The sequence below is a fragment of the Diceros bicornis genome, chromosome 15 (genome assembly GCF_020826845.1).
Source record: "Diceros bicornis minor isolate mBicDic1 chromosome 15, mDicBic1.mat.cur, whole genome shotgun sequence".
NCBI lineage: Eukaryota > Metazoa > Chordata > Mammalia > Perissodactyla > Rhinocerotidae > Diceros > Diceros bicornis.
Window position 1 is genome coordinate 22,976,013 of NC_080754.1, and position 18,645 is coordinate 22,994,657.

General features: G+C 42.5%; 1 protein-coding gene across 3 annotated transcripts in view; it reads left to right on the forward strand.

Moving 5' to 3' along the window:
- Window positions 1–18,645, forward strand: part of CD86 (CD86 molecule) — a 64,111-nt gene that overhangs the window by 14,825 nt on the left and 30,641 nt on the right. The window contains exon 1 of one of the 3 annotated variants that reach the window (XM_058555898.1): window positions 3,569–3,690. The exons of 1 other annotated variant lie outside the window; for it this stretch is intronic. In XM_058555898.1, coding sequence (XP_058411881.1) covers window positions 3,680–3,690 — 11 coding nt within the window. In that variant the 5' untranslated portion in view covers window positions 3,569–3,679. Of the gene's footprint in view, window positions 1–3,568; window positions 3,691–6,683; window positions 6,846–18,645 lie in introns of those variants that run through there. One more of the 3 variants, XM_058555896.1, reaches the window with a different exon arrangement.

The window sequence follows — 18,645 nt, forward strand, 5'->3', positions numbered from 1 at the left end:
TTTTCTAAAATGCACGCATCCTGATGCCTACACTTTTGACAATTTTTTGTTAACCGGACCTTTTAATACATTCTAATGTAATCTTCAATCCAAATAAATGTATTTTGTTGCTAAATTTCAGGTATGTTTTATTAAACCACTGTGATTTTTGAGAGAAAGTGCAGACAAGAATCTTTTGCATTCACTTGATAGAATCTTGCAAATAATTGTTGGTGTCCCTTGCTTTGCCTTTCTGTCTTCTTCTTAGAGGACATCTAGGCAAACGTGTGTCACTGGGTCCTAGTTTCTGTGTTCAGAAGTTGATCCAGTACAACTTAAGAGACAATAAACATTGCCTCTTTCTTAGCACGCATGGATGATGCTGACGAATTTGCATCAGGAGAAAGTGAATAGAAGAAAGTACCCCAGGGCAGCTGGGGAGACGGAACAAGACAGCCTAGGACGAGAGGGGAGTCTGTGCTAGAGGTTGTAAGGAGGAAGGTCTCTCCCTACCTTGGCGACCCACTTGTAGGATATAAATACTGAAGCTGCAAAATTTTGGCTCTGACAAAGAAAAAGATTCGACCTCTAATGATTAACTGTATAAAATTTGCTTTTAAGTGTAGGTCAAGATTGTATCTCCCCCTCAAAGAGAAAAGAAACTCACTACATTTCTAAGAATGTTCCTCCAGAAACATGGAACTGAAAGCTATTTTTTATTGATCTGGCCCTTAGAAAACAATGGGGCTTTTTCTTTAATTTACCTAAGGAATTGACATAAAAGTCTACGGTTCTGCACCAGAAAGATGCAGAAAATGTTAAAATAGAGGACAGAAGTACAAAACTGGAGATTTTTCACAGCAACATTTTATGTATGGCATTTGATTACAAGTGTGCAACATGGAGAAGTAAATCTTTGGACTGTGAAATTGATGCTAATTTTCTTACCCACTAGTCTAGAAGCCCTTTAAAATGTCACATCATTAATTTAGTTGCTTTACCAGGAATCAGTGTATGCGGTTAGTGTGTGTGGTATTTTTTTTTTAATTAATAGACTTCATTTTTAGAACAGCTTAGATTTACAGAAAAATTAAGCAGATAGTACAGAGAATTTCCATATACCCTCTCCCCTGCACACAGTTTCCCCTGTTATTACCATCTTGCATTAGTGTGGCATATTTGTTACAGTTAATGAACCAATGTTGATACATTATTATTAACTAAAGTCCATACTTTACATTAAGTTTCCCTCTTTGTGTTGTACAGTTCTATGGGTTTTGACAAATTTATAATAACATATATCCACCATTACGGTATCATACAGAATAGTTTCATGCCCTAAAAATCCCCTGTGCTCCACCTGTTCATCCCTCCTCACGTCCCCTGGCAACCACTGATCTTTTTACTGTCTCCATGGTTTTGCTTTTTCCAGAATGTCATCTATTTGGAATGACAAAGTGTGTAGCCTTTTCAGACTGGCTGTTTTCATTAAGCAATATGCATTTAAAGTTCCTCCATGTCTTTTCATGGCTTGATAGCTCTTTTCTTTTTATCACTGAATAATATTCTATTCTATGGGTGTATCATAGTTTGTTTACCCATCACCTGTTGAAGGGCATCTTGTTGCTTCCAGTTTTTGGTGATTATGAATAAAGCTGTTATAAATATTTGTGTGGACATAAGTTTTTAACTTAGTTGAGTAAATACCTAGGAGCACGGTTGCTAGATCAGATGGTAGGTTTCTGTTAAGTTTCATAAGAAACCGCCAGAATGTGTTCTGAAGCGCCTAGATTGTTTTATATTCCCACCAGCCATGAATGAGAGCTCCTGTTGCTCTCCATCCTCACTAGCATTTGAGGGTGTCAGTTTTTTGGATTTTAGCCATTCTAATAGGTGTGTAGTAGTAGCTTATTGTTGTTTTAATTCTCGTTTCCCTAAGGATGTATGATACTGAGCATCTTTTCACATGCTTATTTGCCATCCATATATCTTCTTTGGTGAGGTGTATGACCAGATCTTTTTTGACCATTTTTAAATTGAGTTATTTTCTTATCTTTGAGTTTTAAGAGTTCTTTGTATATTTTGGATGCCAGTCCTTTATCAGATATATGTTTGGCAAATATTTTTTCCCAGTCTGTGGCTTATCTTTTCATTCTCTTAGTGGTTAGTGTATTTATGCTTTAAGGAGGAAGGGTTCTAAAAATACAATTTTACAGCCACAGTAAAAGGAAAATTTCATAGCAGATGTTTTATGGTGTCTCAGAAGTGGTGTCAGGGAACCCTGTCTGTGGACCCAGCAGAGTTTCATTAAAAGGGGAGATCCAGGTCCTGAGGGCTGTGGTTGACTATCCTGTGTTATTAGAGTTTGTTCAGCAGAGCTAGGAATAAGAACAGGACCCAGCCTTGAGCTGCATCACTTCTAAATTAAGAACAACTCAGGAACTGTGTTTACAGTCCAATCTTGGGCCCCCTTGCATGGATTATATGATGCATAGGGTGTGAATTTCTGTCCATGAATCAAATGTGTAAGAGATTATCCCTTTCCTTATTTCCTTTAATTCAACCTAATCCCAGCTCTGAGCCCCCGTTTTGCCAGTTGAACAGGAGATTCCATTTTGATCGTAGATGGGTCATTCCTCTCCTGCAGCCCAGTCAGAATTTAGGAAGATTACCTGCTGTTAGAAAGTGCTGGAAGCACCTGAATTCTCTAGTCTCTCCTGGTTGCCGTTGGCAACCTCACTATCTAGCTCACAGTGGTCTGTGAAGTCCGGCAGCTCTCTGTCACCGTGCCCCAGTGGGGAATGGATTATCTGCTGAGGCTGGGCTCCTTGAGTGAAGGGCACTGCCTCTCTAGGCATGAGCCATCACCCCTCAGGTTGTTATCCCCTTGGGAGCACTGGGGGCGGTGGTGCTCGGGCCCCACTGCTCACAAGACACACACATCTCTGCCCTTCTCTCTCTTCCTCTTGCATCTCAAAAACACTCTCTCTCTTTTCTCTCACCCTCTAGGACATCTGTATTGTCTCTTCTATAGGTTTCTTCTATGGGCTTTCACAAAAGTCCAGAAGTGTCTTTGACTTTAGGTCTCTTCTGCTTTCTCCCTGCAAAAATCTCTGTGTCAAGAAAGCTCCGGAAACAAACGCTAATTAACATTTCAATAAATAATGCTGCTACAATTATTTGTGTAAACTATTTTATCCTATATCGGAACCACCACCACTACCACTCCCGAAATACTTTTAGACTGTCTGTTGACTACTGGTCACAGGAAGCCATTTGTATTTAGTGACCAATGTTTGGCTGGAATTGGAAAATTCAGCCCAGTGTTTGGATGTTTCTGAGTGCCCACAGGTTTCTAGCTTTGCTTCCCAGAGTAGATCCTAACTACGTGGTCCCAGGGGACTATCTCTTGGGCAAAGTTGAGCAAGGACATCAGGAAGGTATCTGTTTCCCCCACCCAGCTACCATCTATAGCCACTCCCCTCCCGCTGCTTTTCCTTGTAGCCTCTCAGACCTGAGAACATCCGGGAGTGAGGCAGTGAGGAAGCAGCCCTACACAGAAAGCAGCTTTCTGAGGTTACCAGCCACTTCCTCCTCACTAAACACAAAGAACTGATCGTCTTTATTCTGCTTGACCTCCTCTCGGCATGTGATACTGTTGACCACCATCCCTGTTGAACCCTCTCTGTCCTTGGCTCCGATGACCCTTGGGTAAGGCCTCCTTATCAGATTTTGGAGTAGCGCAAAGCTTGGAGGGATGGCTAATATAGTGGGTGACATACATGGGATTCAGAGTAATTTTGATTGGCTGAACACTGGCCCCAACACTGACACACAAACAAGATGGGGCCAGGGGTGGTGATCTGACTTGACAGGTGAAAAAAATCATGGTCAGCCAACCTCCCAATGCAGCCATCTATAGGCTAATTTGATCTCTGACTCATTAATGAAAGTGATCTTGTCACTGGCTGTTCCATTCTGTCCCCTCTCTGCAAAGGAGTGTGTTGGCAAATTCAAGGAGATAGGTACCAGAGGGAGAGCCACCAAGTTGATTAGGGTTCTGGAGACCACCTCATGTGAGAAACAGTTGAGGACACTGATAACATTTAGCTGAGAGAAGAGACTATTAAGGAAATTTATAATATCCGCTTTCAACTATTTGGAGGGTTTTATATAAAGGGGTAAATACATATATATTTTTTGGTAGTTCTAGAAAACAGGACAGGGTCAACTAAATGGTCCTTATGGGGCTGGGGAGTGAGAGCTGGGAGATTTGGGAGATTATTATTATAAAGAAGACCTTCCTCTTATAACTGTCTTATTGGGTAGTGAGTTTTCTAACATGAGAGAGAAAGCAAAGACTGGACATCCGTCTATCAGAGATGACATCAAGGGGGTCTTTGTTTGAGTGAGAGACTGGAATGACTTCTGAGGTCCCTGAAACAACCTTGCAACTCTAATTAAGTCGTAGAGTAAGAGGGTTCCATGACACCATATTGTCCTTTATTTCTGCTGCCTGCCTCACCACTTGTCTCCCGTTACTTCCATGTTACTACACTGGAGGAGGCTGCTCTAAGCAGGAACTGACATAAATAGGTGAGAGAAGGGATATGGAAAAGAGAAAACAATAAAACAACTTTTTTTTTAAAGAACCTACTATATGCTAGGATCTGTGCTAGGCACCATATATTTATCATCCTATTTAATCCTCCAACAAGCTTATGAGATATTTGGTATTACTTCTGTGAGGTAACTAAGGCTCAGAGAAGTTAAGGAACTTCCCCAAGAACTCACAGTTGTTAACTAGCAGAGCTAGGGTTTGAACACAGCTCTCCGATTCCAAAGCCCAGTGTGACATGTTATTTTTACTCGGCCTTTATTTACGGTGAATGATACTGCTTTTTAAAAATGTTAGTATTGACATAAAGATTCCTTTTAGAATAAATTTACTTAAATAAAATAAATTAAGAGAAAAAATATCATATAAAGAATAGTACAGATTTTACTTGGATCTGAAGTGATACTAGTAGCTAGAATGACTGAAAGTTGGGAAATACTATTCCAAATATTCTGAAAGTAGGACCTTTCAAGTTTGCCTATCTTATATTTTGATTGCTGAGTACACAGCCATCAAAAAAAGGGAAAAAAAAGCAAAAAGGAAAAAAAGCAAACTTGAAAGCTCAGTGGAATGTAAATTAATTCCTGTGCTCCCATAGGTGGGTAATTTCATGTTTTACAATAAGGAAACCAAATGGACACATTTAAATAAAAAAACTATATGAATGTAAAATCCAGAGGAAAACCCCAGGTGGGGCCTATGTGAATCAAGGATGAAGTTTCCAAGGTGTGCACAAAGAGTAGCTGAGGGGAAGTGATGACCCTGTGAGTCAGGGCCCAGGACCACGTAGGTGCCTGGTGGGTTTGAGATGTCCTGGATGGAAGGTGAAGGGGTTTACAGACCTGTTTGGGGAAGAATGATCATCACCTTTCCAGTGACAGAAGGAAGGTCTTTGCAGAAAGGTCAAAGTGAGAACTGGAAAGTCCGAAGAAAAGAAGTTAGGAAAGTAATATGAAGACTAAATGGGGGGTAGCGTGCTCTATGCCAGGTAATTTACATGTACAATCTCATTTGTTTTTCACAACAGTGCAGCAAGGAACCTATTACTAGTCACATTTCACAGGTGAGAGGACTGAGACTGGGAGATGTTCGATACCTTGCCCAGGGTCCAATAGTCGAGCCAGGACCCTGGACCACCGGTTCCATACCTGCATTCCTTCCCCTGCACCTGACGTCCTTGCTTGGGTGGGCCTCCTCAACCCAGACAGCAACAAACAGCTTTCACTTAGTCACTTTTAATTTCTTCAGGCCACAGCTAGCCTCCAAGACAGGGGAGGCCTGCTTGGAGGGGGCTGCCTCTCTCCTGAGCTCAAACACTGCAGCTTCCGAGGCATGTAAATGCCTCCCCTACTGAGCAGAGGACTTTGCAAGGCCTCATCGGGTCAGGAAAAGCAGCCGTGCATTTTTGGGGCAGGATTACGTATATGAATTCTGTCTCTGCTGGAGTGCTAGGTTTGGAAAAATCCACTCGGCATTCACACACCTGTCACACTTCTGCTTGTGACTTGTCCCGGACTCAAGAGTACCACCCACTTCCAGGAATAGCAGATCAAGGTAATAGAAACATTCTAGATTAGGACGGTTAGGATTAGATTAGGATAATCTGAAAATAGGGGTTGTGTATGTTAACTGGCTTCTAGCAGCATCCATGGAGAGGTAATCAATGAATGATTTGGGGAGAAGGTAAGAGGTGAAACCCCCAGTCTCTCTGCTCTCTCTGGCTGAGGACTGTCTCCTGCAGCCCTGCCCAGCCAGACACAGTGCCTGGCACGTGGCTGCCCAGTAAAACATTCACTGAGCTGAGCTGAATCTTTACCTATGTGCCTCCAAGTCTGCACTCCCAGATCTCTGTCGATCTGTCAGTGAAGTTGTCTGTCATGTTTGTGGCTGGGGCTGTCTTTGGGGGTTTTCCTCAGGGCTTTACACTCACTCACTCTCCAAGAGTGATGCGTAGTCATTCTCATCAGTGGAAATGCCCACCTGACAGCAGAAGTTATCTGGAACCAGCAAGAACACTGCCCCTGTCTGCGGTGTTGTTTCTCTCTAGTTAGTTCCCCTTTCTGCATTTGAATTCTAGCCTCAGCCCTGACATTATTTCTTTCTCTACAAGGAGTGTTAGGAGGTATGGGGAGCCCACGAAGGCTCCTCTTTGTTTGTCCTTAACACCTCGCTTCTGTGTTTCTCGGGAATGCCACTGGGCTCATGCTTCTGGTCTCTGGGAGCTGCGGTGGATGGGCATTTGTGACAGGTAGGTTCTTATGAAGCTCGTATGCCTGGGAGGCATGGTGTGGGACAAAGCTGCGTCTGGGGCAGATGTTCAGAGGTGGGGTTGATGGCCGGCAAGGGAGTGGGTAAGAGGGAGTGTGGAGTACATGCTTAAAACCTTTGATGGTCAGGCTTGATTCTCAGACTGGTTATGTTGGAGGTGGGGTGTTGCAAAATCCTGTCTCTGCCAGCCAGATCCCTTTGTCTGCTTTGGTGAGCTGGGAGACAGGACAGGCAGGAAACAGAAGGCACCACTTACCAAACAACTAGCAGCTGCTCTTGGCCTTGGAGTGCTGGAGGCTCCAAGTAGCTTTGCTCCGGGAGAAGCTATCCAAGGATGCTGGCCCAGCCTGAGCCCCTTCTGCCAGTGAGAAGTCCAGAGGATGGGGGCAAAACCTAGAGCCTCTACAGTGGCCTCTGCTTTCTTGTTTGGCCTTTCCTTTCTCTTGTCCAGAAACCTTTCCCCATTTCTTCTCCCCACCTAAGTGCCCCATCCCAATATTGGCCCCACTTGGCACCAGAGACCAATAGCTCATTTGGAAAGAAAATAGTCTTAGGTCAAAAAAGAGCCCAGGCAGTGGTTTATCGTGTTCTGTATACCATGAACATATTTGCATTTGCAAATAGGCTTAAAATAGTGCCTCCACTAATAGTTAAGGGTCTGGAGAGACAGGTGAAATAATTTTTGGCCAAGGGACCTTCCCACTTCACTCAAAGTGTAATAACTAAGGAGATGACCTGTTTCTGTGACATGCAACCTCAATCTTGGAACTAAGGCTCTGGACTAAAATCAGTCCATTTACTTATGTGCATAAGTCCACAGTTCTATATTATGTCTTCTGCTTGCTGCTGCAAATAATGCTATTTACGTGAGCTATCCTGTGTAGAATGAAGCTGTTATAAATCTCTGCTCATTCACGTGTTCTAAATATATTTACTGAGTGCTTACTATGTCCTAGGTACTGGGTTTTTAACAGGGAGCATAAAATACGTGGTCCCTGTACTCTTGGAGCTTCTAGCCTAGTTAATACTGGAAAATAGTTAATACTGGAAAACAGTATTAACTAGTCACACTAAAAATGACTGTATGGCAACAGTGCTTTGAAGGGAAGGAAATGGTTCTTTGTGCTTATGCTCGCTGTTTAATAACTATGTCTTCAAGCTTGATATTTTGGTTATTCTAATATCCCTGGCTATCAGATGTTCTTTGCTGGTGGAGGTGAGGATTGGATTTTACAGAGTTAGGCTAGGGTAGGAGAAGAAAGAACATGAAAGGCAAAAAGATGAGCCAAGCCATATTCTTTAGGAGAAAATGAAGGTTAAAATGTCATGTTTCAAAAGTCAGATAGAGGGGCCGCCCGGTGGCATAGCGGTTAGGTTTGTGCGTTCTGCCTTGGCGGCCTGGGGTTTGCCGGTTCAGATCCTGGGCACAGACCTACTCACTGCTCATCAAGCCATGCAGAGGCGGTGTCCCATATAGAAGAGCTACAACTCTACAACTATGATACATAACTATGTACTGGGGCTTTGGCGAGAAAAGAGAAGAAAGAGGAAGACTGGCAGCAGATGTTAGCACAGGGCTGATCTTCCTCAAAAAAATAAAAATAAAAAAAAATCAGATAGAGGTGGGAATTGAGTTTAAGGGTCTCTGGTCTAGCATGTTGAGGCTGTGAAGAGAGACAACTAGAGCAAAACATGTCTCAAACAAGCAAGGAGGGTGGGCAGGTGGTTCCTGGGTAGTTATCCAGAGGCCAGGCAAGTGTTGACAATTCACCTTTCATGGTCACGCAGATAAGAGCATTTGGGGGGCAGGAAGGAAGGAAAGGGTCATAGGCTGGGCACACAACCCTTTATGGACACTTATCCTTGTCTCTCATCTGATACACAGACTTGTTTCTGAACTGTACATGGGAGTACACTCAGGCAGAGGTTTGGGAAGTAGACTCCATTTTGAATATGTGTAGAGGAAGATGTGTGTCTTCAGCACTTTCTATCTCCACGTCAAGATGGGAAAGTTCCCGGTCCCTGTTCTTCTCCTTCCTTTCATGAGTATGATTCCATTCTGAGTTCCATTTCCTATTTAGATAAATTAACTTGAACTTAACTCTTAATGGCTAAAGACAAAAAACATTTCTCCCTTCCAGCTAGCATTTGCATTTTAACAGGGGCTTTCAAAAATGCCTTAACCCAAGGAATGAGTAATTTGGGAATCCCAATAGGGCTGGTATGCGGAATGGGGAGAGGGGGACGTCCCTCAAATTGTGCCCTTGAAACATTGGCTTTCTCTTTGACCATGACTCTAGTTCTGAGAACAGGAAAGGGCTCCCTTAGGGGGTCAGGATTGGCATGGCTGCCTTTTAGTGAGTTCTGTGGGTCTTATTCATGGCAGGCAGAGACCTTGAGTGGTGTGCACAGGCTGAGAGAGAGATACCTGTAAAACCTTGCATGATGCTTACCCATGGGCACTTTTTGGCAAAAAGGAAAAAATGGTTTCCAAAACCATTGATAATTTGAAAAAGTGGTGCTCCTTGACTCAGAAAGGTCTGATTGTACGTGTGACTAGGAGAACTGGGCATCTGTCTTTTACACAAGCTTGCTGTGTGAGATCGGAAAAGCTCAACGCTATTGCCATGCTACACTCCTTCTTTGGGCGAGTGAGGAGAATGGGCTCTTAATTTTAATACTTTAGTTACCTACAATATCGGGGAGTGAATAAAAGCATCCTTCTGCTCCTTATGAATCTTCATAGACATTGCTTCTTTGTACCTATGCATCTCTGACGCTGCTCCCTTCCTACCTGTGTGGACACACCATGCTCACAAATGGGTGAGGGAAAGGACAGCTAATGAAAGGAAGGCAGTGTCAAGTAAGAAAACTCTCCACAAATGCGGCCCAGGGCGATTTGCTCCAAGAAGAGATTGGAAAAACGAAGTCAGATATATGATCCAGCCTGAGCTAGGAAGGAGGAGTGGCTGACGGGGGAGCTCAAGGAAGGCAGAGCTCAGGACGGGTGACACGGATCCGTAGCCAGTCATCTCCTGTGTCCACCAGACACCAGGAAGGGTTCATGTTTTCATCAAGGCGTCATTCATGCTCATCTCTCTCTTGTCATGCCCACTGTCCCCATGCTGGTTCAGCCTCTTCATCTCAGGTCTATGAGTCTTTAATACTGGCTTTCTTGATCACTCTGATACCAGCCCTCACCTCCTTCCTCGGGCCATTGACAGGCTTATTGTCTTTAAACCTTCATTATATAATTTTTCTGCTCAAAACTATTAATCTTAAACTCCCAATTTTCTATCAAATCAAAAATAAACTCCTTCTCTGGTTTTCCAGTCCCCGTTAAACTATCCAATTCTACTTACAGGAACTAATTTCCCATTATTTGTCGGAAGTCAACCTCTCTTCTAGTCCACTTAGCTTTTCTTATTCTCCTATAAAAAGGTCATGGTCATTCCCCTTCCATGTGTGCTCACAAACTATTACATTTGATTATGGTTCAGAAAGTTGCCAAAGAATATTATACCAATAAGAAGCCCTGAACACATGGTTATGCCCCTGTTCTTGTACTTGTGGGTGCACAAATGTGGGTATCAAGAATATGGCTGAAATATTTATCCAGTTAAACTCAATCAAACATTTAAAAGTGGTTCATTGGGAGGCAGTAGTTCTTTAAGACACATTAACTGGATGCCTAGGGTGCAGGGTTGTACCTCTTTAGGAATCTGTTTGAAGGACTGTCATGGTAGGAATTGTTGGAAGCTTGCAAAGCCTTCGAGGACAGGGGCAGATGGCCACCACGTTGAGTTCTAGAACATCAACAATTGCTAATGTGAAAGGAAGACAGCAGTTCTCTGAGAAAGATTCCGTTAAGCAATGCAGTGGCCTAGGCTGACAACCCTCAGGCCTGGGAGCGTCAGAAGGAGTGGGCTTATTTGGAGCCCATACTGGGTGAAAGCTTCATGTGCTCTAACAGAAATAGACTCTCTCCTACAACCACTAACATGCCTAGCTCACTTTGTTCCTGTCACCAGGGTACAGTTCTGAAACCAAGTTTGACCTGATTTTAAGGCCCAGTTCAAGTATCACCACCTTCACCCTACCCTTCTGGGCTACAGGATTGCTTGCTGTTCTCCATCTCTTCTGAAGCCCTGGACCACTTGTAGTCAGCTCAGCAGAACCTGCACATTCAGGGGGATCCTCTAAATGTGCCATACCCTACATTATGCTAAAAATGAGAGGAATGGACTCTGGGTGGGGGCCAGGGAAAGGTGATGTGTGCAGACCTTCTTTTTTCTTTTTCCTCCTTCCTGGAAATGTAATGAGAATCTTAAAGGTAAACTTAAAAGTTACGGAGTTCAACCACCCACCCAATTGAAGAATGCCTCCTAAAATGTCTCCTCTGCATTATCACCCCACTTTTACTTGAGCAGTTCTGGTGATGAGGAGCTCATTACCTCACAAGAAAGTCTAGGCCTTGGTTGTAGCACTCTTTTCAAACTTCTTCATTATCTGAAGCCGAAACCTGGCTCCCTTTAGCTTCCAATTATTGGAACTGTTTGCCCTTCAGCAGTGCATGTGTTATCCCGTGGGAGGGCCTTGAAATATTTGCAGATGGCCATCATGTACTTGCAGGCTTCTCTTCTCCAAGTTCATTACCCCCAGTCCTTCTAACTGTTCCTCATTTGACATACTTTCACTACTCCCTAGTGAATTATGCTGCTCATTCTCTTGATAAACTCTAATTTGTCAGTGTCATTCAAGTATAACCGACCTCACTGAACGTGATACCACAAGTGATGTGGTCTGATTAGCACAGAGTATAGGAACCAAAGTCTACACTAAGATTGAATTAGTTTGTAGACAGCCATGCCACACTAAATGTGATTGTTACATTTACTATGGATAAGCTATTTCTCTATTGTCTACTTATTCCACTTCTCAGTTGTTATTTTAAAACTTAAGTACAGATCTTTACACTTATCCTCATGAGAATCATCAAGCTGCTATCAGATCTCTTTTCAGGCTTTATGACTATTAACTCAGCTGACCAGCTTAATCGCTACCTGGCTCTTTTGTGTGTCATCTGCACATTTGAAAGCAGAAGTATGATTTCTGTGCTTTCATTCATAGTTTTACTAAACATGTGAAAGTGAAAAAGTAAAAGAGACCTGTAGCATCCAATGTGGTATTGGTCCATTAAATAAGAATGATTCCTGGCACACAGTTGTGGAATGAATGAATCAATGAATCAATCAATCAGTACTTTGTCCTCATCCTCCATGTTTAATCCATCACCATATCCTGTCGATTATAATCCTAAATATTGCTTAAACCTATTCACTTCTTTCTATTTCTGCCACTACCACCCTAGACCAAATGGCCATCTTCTTTCACTTAAACATCTGCAGTAGCCAACTGATAGGTCTTCTGGCATCTGTTCTGTCTTCCCTACTATCCATTTGCTACACAGTAGCCAGTCATCTTTTCAAAATGCAAACCTGATTATGTCACTCCTCTGTTTTAATTTCTTCAGTGGTTCACATGCTTTCAGAATAAAGACCAAAATCCTTAACTGACCCATAAAATAAACCTGGTCTGGCCCCTGCTGACCTCTCCAGCCATGTCTTCTACCTCTGTGTTCATTTTAGCCACATCGATCTTCTCTCATGTGTCCTCCTGCCTCAGTGCCTTTGCACCTGCTGTTTCCTTTGCCTAGAATCTTTCCAAGCCACCCCCAACCCTTCACTACTTAGCACCTATTCAGTCTGTTCTGTTTACCTATTGTGCATAACAAATTGCTTCCAAACTTAGCAGTTTAACAATGAATATTTTACTCTCTCTCACAATGTTGTGGGTCAGAAATGTGGGCAGGCTTCTGAGTGATTTTTCTGTTCCTCATGGTGTCAATTGAGGTCACTTGCTGATATTAAGCTCATGAATGTGCTAGTCTAGAGCTGCGCTGTCCAAGTCAGTAGCCACCAGCCACACGTGGCTACTGATCACTTCAAATGTAGCTCGTCTTAGTAAGATGTGCTGTAAGTATAAAATACCCACACAATTTTGAAGATTTAGTACAGAAAAAAGAATGTAAAATATCTATTAATAATTTTTATATTTATTACATGTTGAAATTACAATAGTTTAGATATATTGTATTAAATAAAATACATTATTAAAATTAATTTCACCCATTTCTTTTTGATTTTTTAAACGTGGCTACTAGAAATTTTCAAGTTACATTTGTGGCTTGCATTATATTTCTACTGGACTTTGCTTATCGAGAGCAAGGGTTGGTATTTTTTTCCATAAAAGGCCAGATAGAAAATATTTTCTGCTTTGCAAGCCATACGGTCTTTGTCACAGCTATTCAACTCTACCACTGTAGTGCAAAAGCAGCCCTAGACAATAATTAAATAAATGGGTATGGCTGCGTAAAGTTTTTACAAAACTTTATTTGTAGAAATAGGTGGTGGCCAGATTTGGTTTGCAGGCTGCAGTTTGCTGATCGCTGATCTAGAGGACCTAAGATTTTATTTACATGTCTGGTGGCTTGGCAGAGATAGCTGGAGGGCTGGGCTCAGTTGGAACTATTGATCCAAACACCTGCACTTGGCCTCTCCAGCATGGTGGTCTCAGGGTAGTGAGACATCTGACATGGTAGCTCAGAGCCCCAGGAAGAGTATTCTAAGAAAGACAGAAGCTCCAAGGCTTCTTATGATCTAACCCCAGAAGTCCCAACATCCCTTCTACTGCATTCTATTGGTCAAACAAGTCTCTAAGGCCAGCCCAGATTCAAGGAGATAAGATTAGTTTCCACCTCTTCATGGGAAGAGTAGCAAAGAATACGTGTCCATCTTTAATCTGCCACATCGTTCTTCAAATCTCAATTTAGACTGGTCTTGTTATACGATCTCAGAGTACCATGAACTTCCCCTTTGTAGCGCGTGTCATCATTAGAATTTTACATTTATTTGTGTGGTTGTTTGATCATTATCTTGCTCCTCTACTAAACTGTAATCTGTAATCAACCATGTGAAGAGGAGCTGTTTCTGGTTTTGCTCGTCATTATATTCCCAGCATCTAGCACCATGCCTGGCTCAATAAATATTTGTTGAATGAATGAATGACATCAGGGCACAGCTTTTTAGCCAAGTGACTGTACTAATGTCGATCCTACATTTCTCCATATTGTTCTCAAGCATATCCTGAGACACCCCGTCAGAAGCCGTGTTGAAATTCAGATACAGGGGTCGGCCCAGTAGTGCAGTGGTTAAGTTCCCGCTCTCTGCCTCAGCGGCCCAGTGTTTGCAGGTTTGGATCCCAGCCGTGGACTTGCACACTGCTTATCAAGCCGTGCTGTGGCGGCATCCCACATATAAAGTGGAGGAAGATGGGCACGGATGTTAGCTCAGGGCTGGTCTTCCTCAGCAAAAAGAGGAGGATTGGCAACAGATGTTAGCTCAGGGCTGGTCTTCCTCACCAAAAAAAAACCAAATTCAGATACATTCAATTTTCAGCAGTCTTCTCATTTTGCAGTTCAGAAACTTTATAAAAAAGGAAATAAGCCTATTCCTCTCAGTACCTCAAAGATAACAATAGCTTCAGGCTCTGGTGCTCTGAGAAGTAATTCCTGCAGCATGTCACACAGAGGCAAGCCACGGCCGTGGGCAGGTTGCGTTCCTCCTGGACTTTACTGTCCTCTCACCCAGCTGACAGTGCCAGTCCAGCAAGCCTGGCTTGTCCAGTCACAGTATGAACTGGAAGAAGGCAAAAGGCCAGGCTCTGAGCACTGGGCTGAGGCCGGCCTAGTCCTCCCTCCACGGAGGTTGTGGTGTCCCCTGCTTTGTTTGGAGCAAAGACTCTTGCATGTGCCAGGAGCAGATAAGCATTGCCTTCTTCCACACTGGTCCTGAAGCTTGAATTGTAGTTATCTGTGGACACTCGAGCTTTCTTTTCAGTACTGGATGAGGGGCCAAAGCCTACACATTTTTATATTCCCCCACAACCTCTGGAACAGACCTGACACTGAGTAAATTCAGTAAATGTTTGCCTGAGAGATGGTCTCAATGAACAGCCTTCCTTAGGCAACAGCAAACTTATCAGCATTTTGCCTGCTACCCTGACCCCCACTAATATTCTAGACAAAGTTGTGAAATAGGAAACATTTTTTTTGTTGCTCCCCAGCTTCTGCCTTGGAATCTTTCTCTCACTTCCTGTGTCATCATATCTGTACTCCCTGTCCTACTCCATTTCTGTCCACCCCCCCCCCCACATCCCTTCATCCTGCCTTATGTCTGAACTAGATCCCACATGCTCCTTCAGACCTGAGATGCAAAGGATACCTTCTTTATCCCCTCCTTTTTCTGCCCAAATATTCATAGTATTTCCCCAGAGCTCTTCCAGGAGAGGCTTAGCTGAAACACAGTAAGGAGACTGATTACCTGTCCAGGGTTGAAGTAGAGAGGAGTATTCTCTGCCTGGCACATAATGGGTGCTCAAGCAATATTTGTGAATGAATGGAAGCTCAGGACAGGAACTCCCCTGATACAAAGGGACATTTCTGGCCCCTCCCACCCCTAGCCCAGCTTCTTTCCTTGAGTGTGGCATTTTGATTCCAGGAGCCACCATCACACCCGGCCCCGGGGATGTGCTGCTCCCCTGTTACCCGGAGAATGGGTAGAATCGGCATCCTTTCCACTTGCTCCCAAAGCACAGCTGGAACTGGCTGGAACTTTTAAAGGAACCACACCAGTGTTAAAAGGAACACAGTGAGGCTGTGTGGGTTTAAATCTCATTTACTAGCCTGGTGCCCAGGGCAAGTTCCTTAACCTCTCTGAGACTCCCTTTCTTCCTGTGTAACATGGGGGCCAATAATCCCACCTTGTTGTGAGGAATAATAGTATAATTAGTCATCCAGCTGACCCTCAGGAACATTCAGTGATGGGCCAGGCATATAAAGTAAGAGAAAGGGATGTACGGTGGGTGCTCTTCTTTGGTTTCTGAAGTGAACCTCCAGCTACATGGAGGCTACCCGTTTTCGATTTTTGACCAGTTCACCCACCAACAGGCCTTATTTTGCTCACGGCTCACAGAAATCTTCTCTCAGAGAATCCCCCCTGTAAATTCTTAGGTTCTTTCCTCTCCCATTCCCCTTTTTGCTCTCTCCCTCCAAGAGCAAGAGCTTCTACTTCTCAGGCCCTCTGGAGAAAGCAGTGACTTGTGGATGCGGTTGAGAGTGCACTCCTGAGGAAGCTGTGACATTTCTGCTCTTCTTCAGAGCCAACGACATTGAAGAAACTGGCTTCCTAACCCAACCCCCCACCCTCACACACACACACCATGCCTGGAGTTGAGAGAAATTCTTCACATGGGCATTGATACTTTATAAAAGAGGATCGTGTCAAACTCAAGTATTTTAACACATATTTTATTAGGGTGTCTGACAAGCTGTGTCCCAAGTGTTGTCCAGGACAGTATACAGTCTCCAAATAAATGTTAGTGAAGTTGTTCGAGAAGGACTGTCACCGCTGGGCCATGGTTTTGAGGAGGGACCTGATCGCTGTCCCCACATCCTTGAAGGGCTTTGGCAGAAGTGTGTTATGCTTACTCTGGGTAGTTCTGGAGAACAACACCAGTATCAATGAGAGGAAGTTAAGGAGAGGCAGCTTCTCACTCAGAGGAAGAGAGAGTTTCCATAGAGAAGTCAAAAATGGTGTTGACTTCCTTGTCATACCCAGTGCTCCTTCCTACTGCGTGAATTACAGGGACCATTTGTCCAAGATTTCCCAGGGCCATACTGATTTCATGTAATGTTTGAATTAAAGGTGATTTGTTAAGTTTATAACAAAATATAATTTGATTTTGTGTCCCTGTTCGACACATCACTCCAGGAAAAAAAAAGATCTTTGGTTAGGTCAAGCATACTGATTTTTGGTTTGCAAACAATGGGAGGTTCCTATATTAGGTGGAATTCAGACTCCAAGTGTTCCAGTCCTCAGATTCAATGATAAATAGGATGCTAGTGGTGATTTAGTAGGAGCAAGTGCACAGGAATCAAATAGAGAACTCTCTTCCCAGGCTCTACCATTGAGTGGTGTCAGCTTTGGCCCAACAGATAACGTTCAAGCTCTGAAACCTATTGAAATCACTGAGGGGGGGGAGAGAGCAATCAAGAGCAAGAATGAGGTTCATATATTGAACACCTACTCTGTGCGTCAGCAACTGAATACATTTGCAATTCATTGTCACAAAGCACTAATTTTCTAATTAGTTACTAATTAGCACTGATTTTTAAAATATAAAAGAGGTCCTACAAATCAATATGAAAACTAAGAAAAAGGCCAAAGACCCAAATTAAAAGTAGGCAGAAGAAATGTACAGACAATACATGGAACAGGAAATATTATCTCTTATACATTTGAAAAGATGCTTTTACTCATAATAAGAGAAATTTATTTTAAAATTACAGTGAGAATCACCTCACACCCATTAGCATGGATTCTATAGAAAAAAAAAAACAGAAAATGACAGGTGTTGAGAAGAATGTGGAGAAATTGGAACTCTTATGCACTTTTAATGGGAATGTAAAATAGTGCAGCTGCTGTGGAAACAGTACGGCAGTTCCTCAAAAAATTAAAAATAGAATTACCATATGATTCAATAATTCCACTTCTAAATATATACCCCAAAGAAATGAAAGTAGGGTCTTGAAGAGATATTTGTACATTCATGTTCATAGCTTTATTCACAATAGCCAAAAGGTGGAAACAATTCAAGTGTTTATAAACAGATAAATGGATAAACACGATGTGGCATATCCATACAGTGGACTATTATTCAGCCTTAAAAAGAAAGGAAATTCTGACACAAGTGCTACAACACGGGGGAACCTTGAATATATTATGCTAAATGAAATAAGCCAATTACAGAAGGACAAAGACTGTGTGATTCCACTTATATGAGGTACCTAGAGTAGTCAAATTCATGGAGACAGAAGGTGGAATGGTGGTTTCCAGGGGGTAGGGGGAAAGAAGAATGGGGAATTATGTTTAATGGATATAGAGTTTCAGTTTTGCAAGATGAAAAGAATTCCGGAGATGGATGGTGGTGGTGGTTGCACAACAATGTGAATGTATTTAATACCACTGTACACTTAAAATATGAGTAAGATGGTAAATTTTATGTCATGTGTATTTTACCACAACAAAAAAGAATTTTCAAAAATTACAATGAGATGACATTTTGACCTTCCCTATTGGTAAAGATCACAAGTTAGCAAACATAGTATGTTGGCAAAGCTACATGAAAATAAGCACGCTCATGTTTCATTAGTTGAAGCATAAACAGATAATCTTAGGGGAGAACAAATTTTCAATATCTGTGAAGATTAAAATTGCAATTACCCTTTGACACTTTGGTCAAGCTTTTCTACTTCTAGAAAGATAGCTCACTCTCACATATGTGATTTGGCATATGATCAAGGTTTTTCATTGCAGCAAAAAATTGGAAACAACCTAAATGTCCATTTATAGGGACTGGTAAAATAAATTATTGCCATCCAATAGAGTACAACAGAATAATGTGCAACTATTAGAATGAGAATACTCAGTGTGTGCTGATACAGAACAACCTCCAAGGTAGTGGTGGGTGAGCAGAACTGTGCATTGTATACCACCATTTGTCTTTAAAAAATAAAATGAAAAAAAGAATATGAGTCTATGCTTTCATTTTGTTTTGCCTAAAATAACTGCGAGTAAAGGCAAGAAACTGTTAACAGGTAA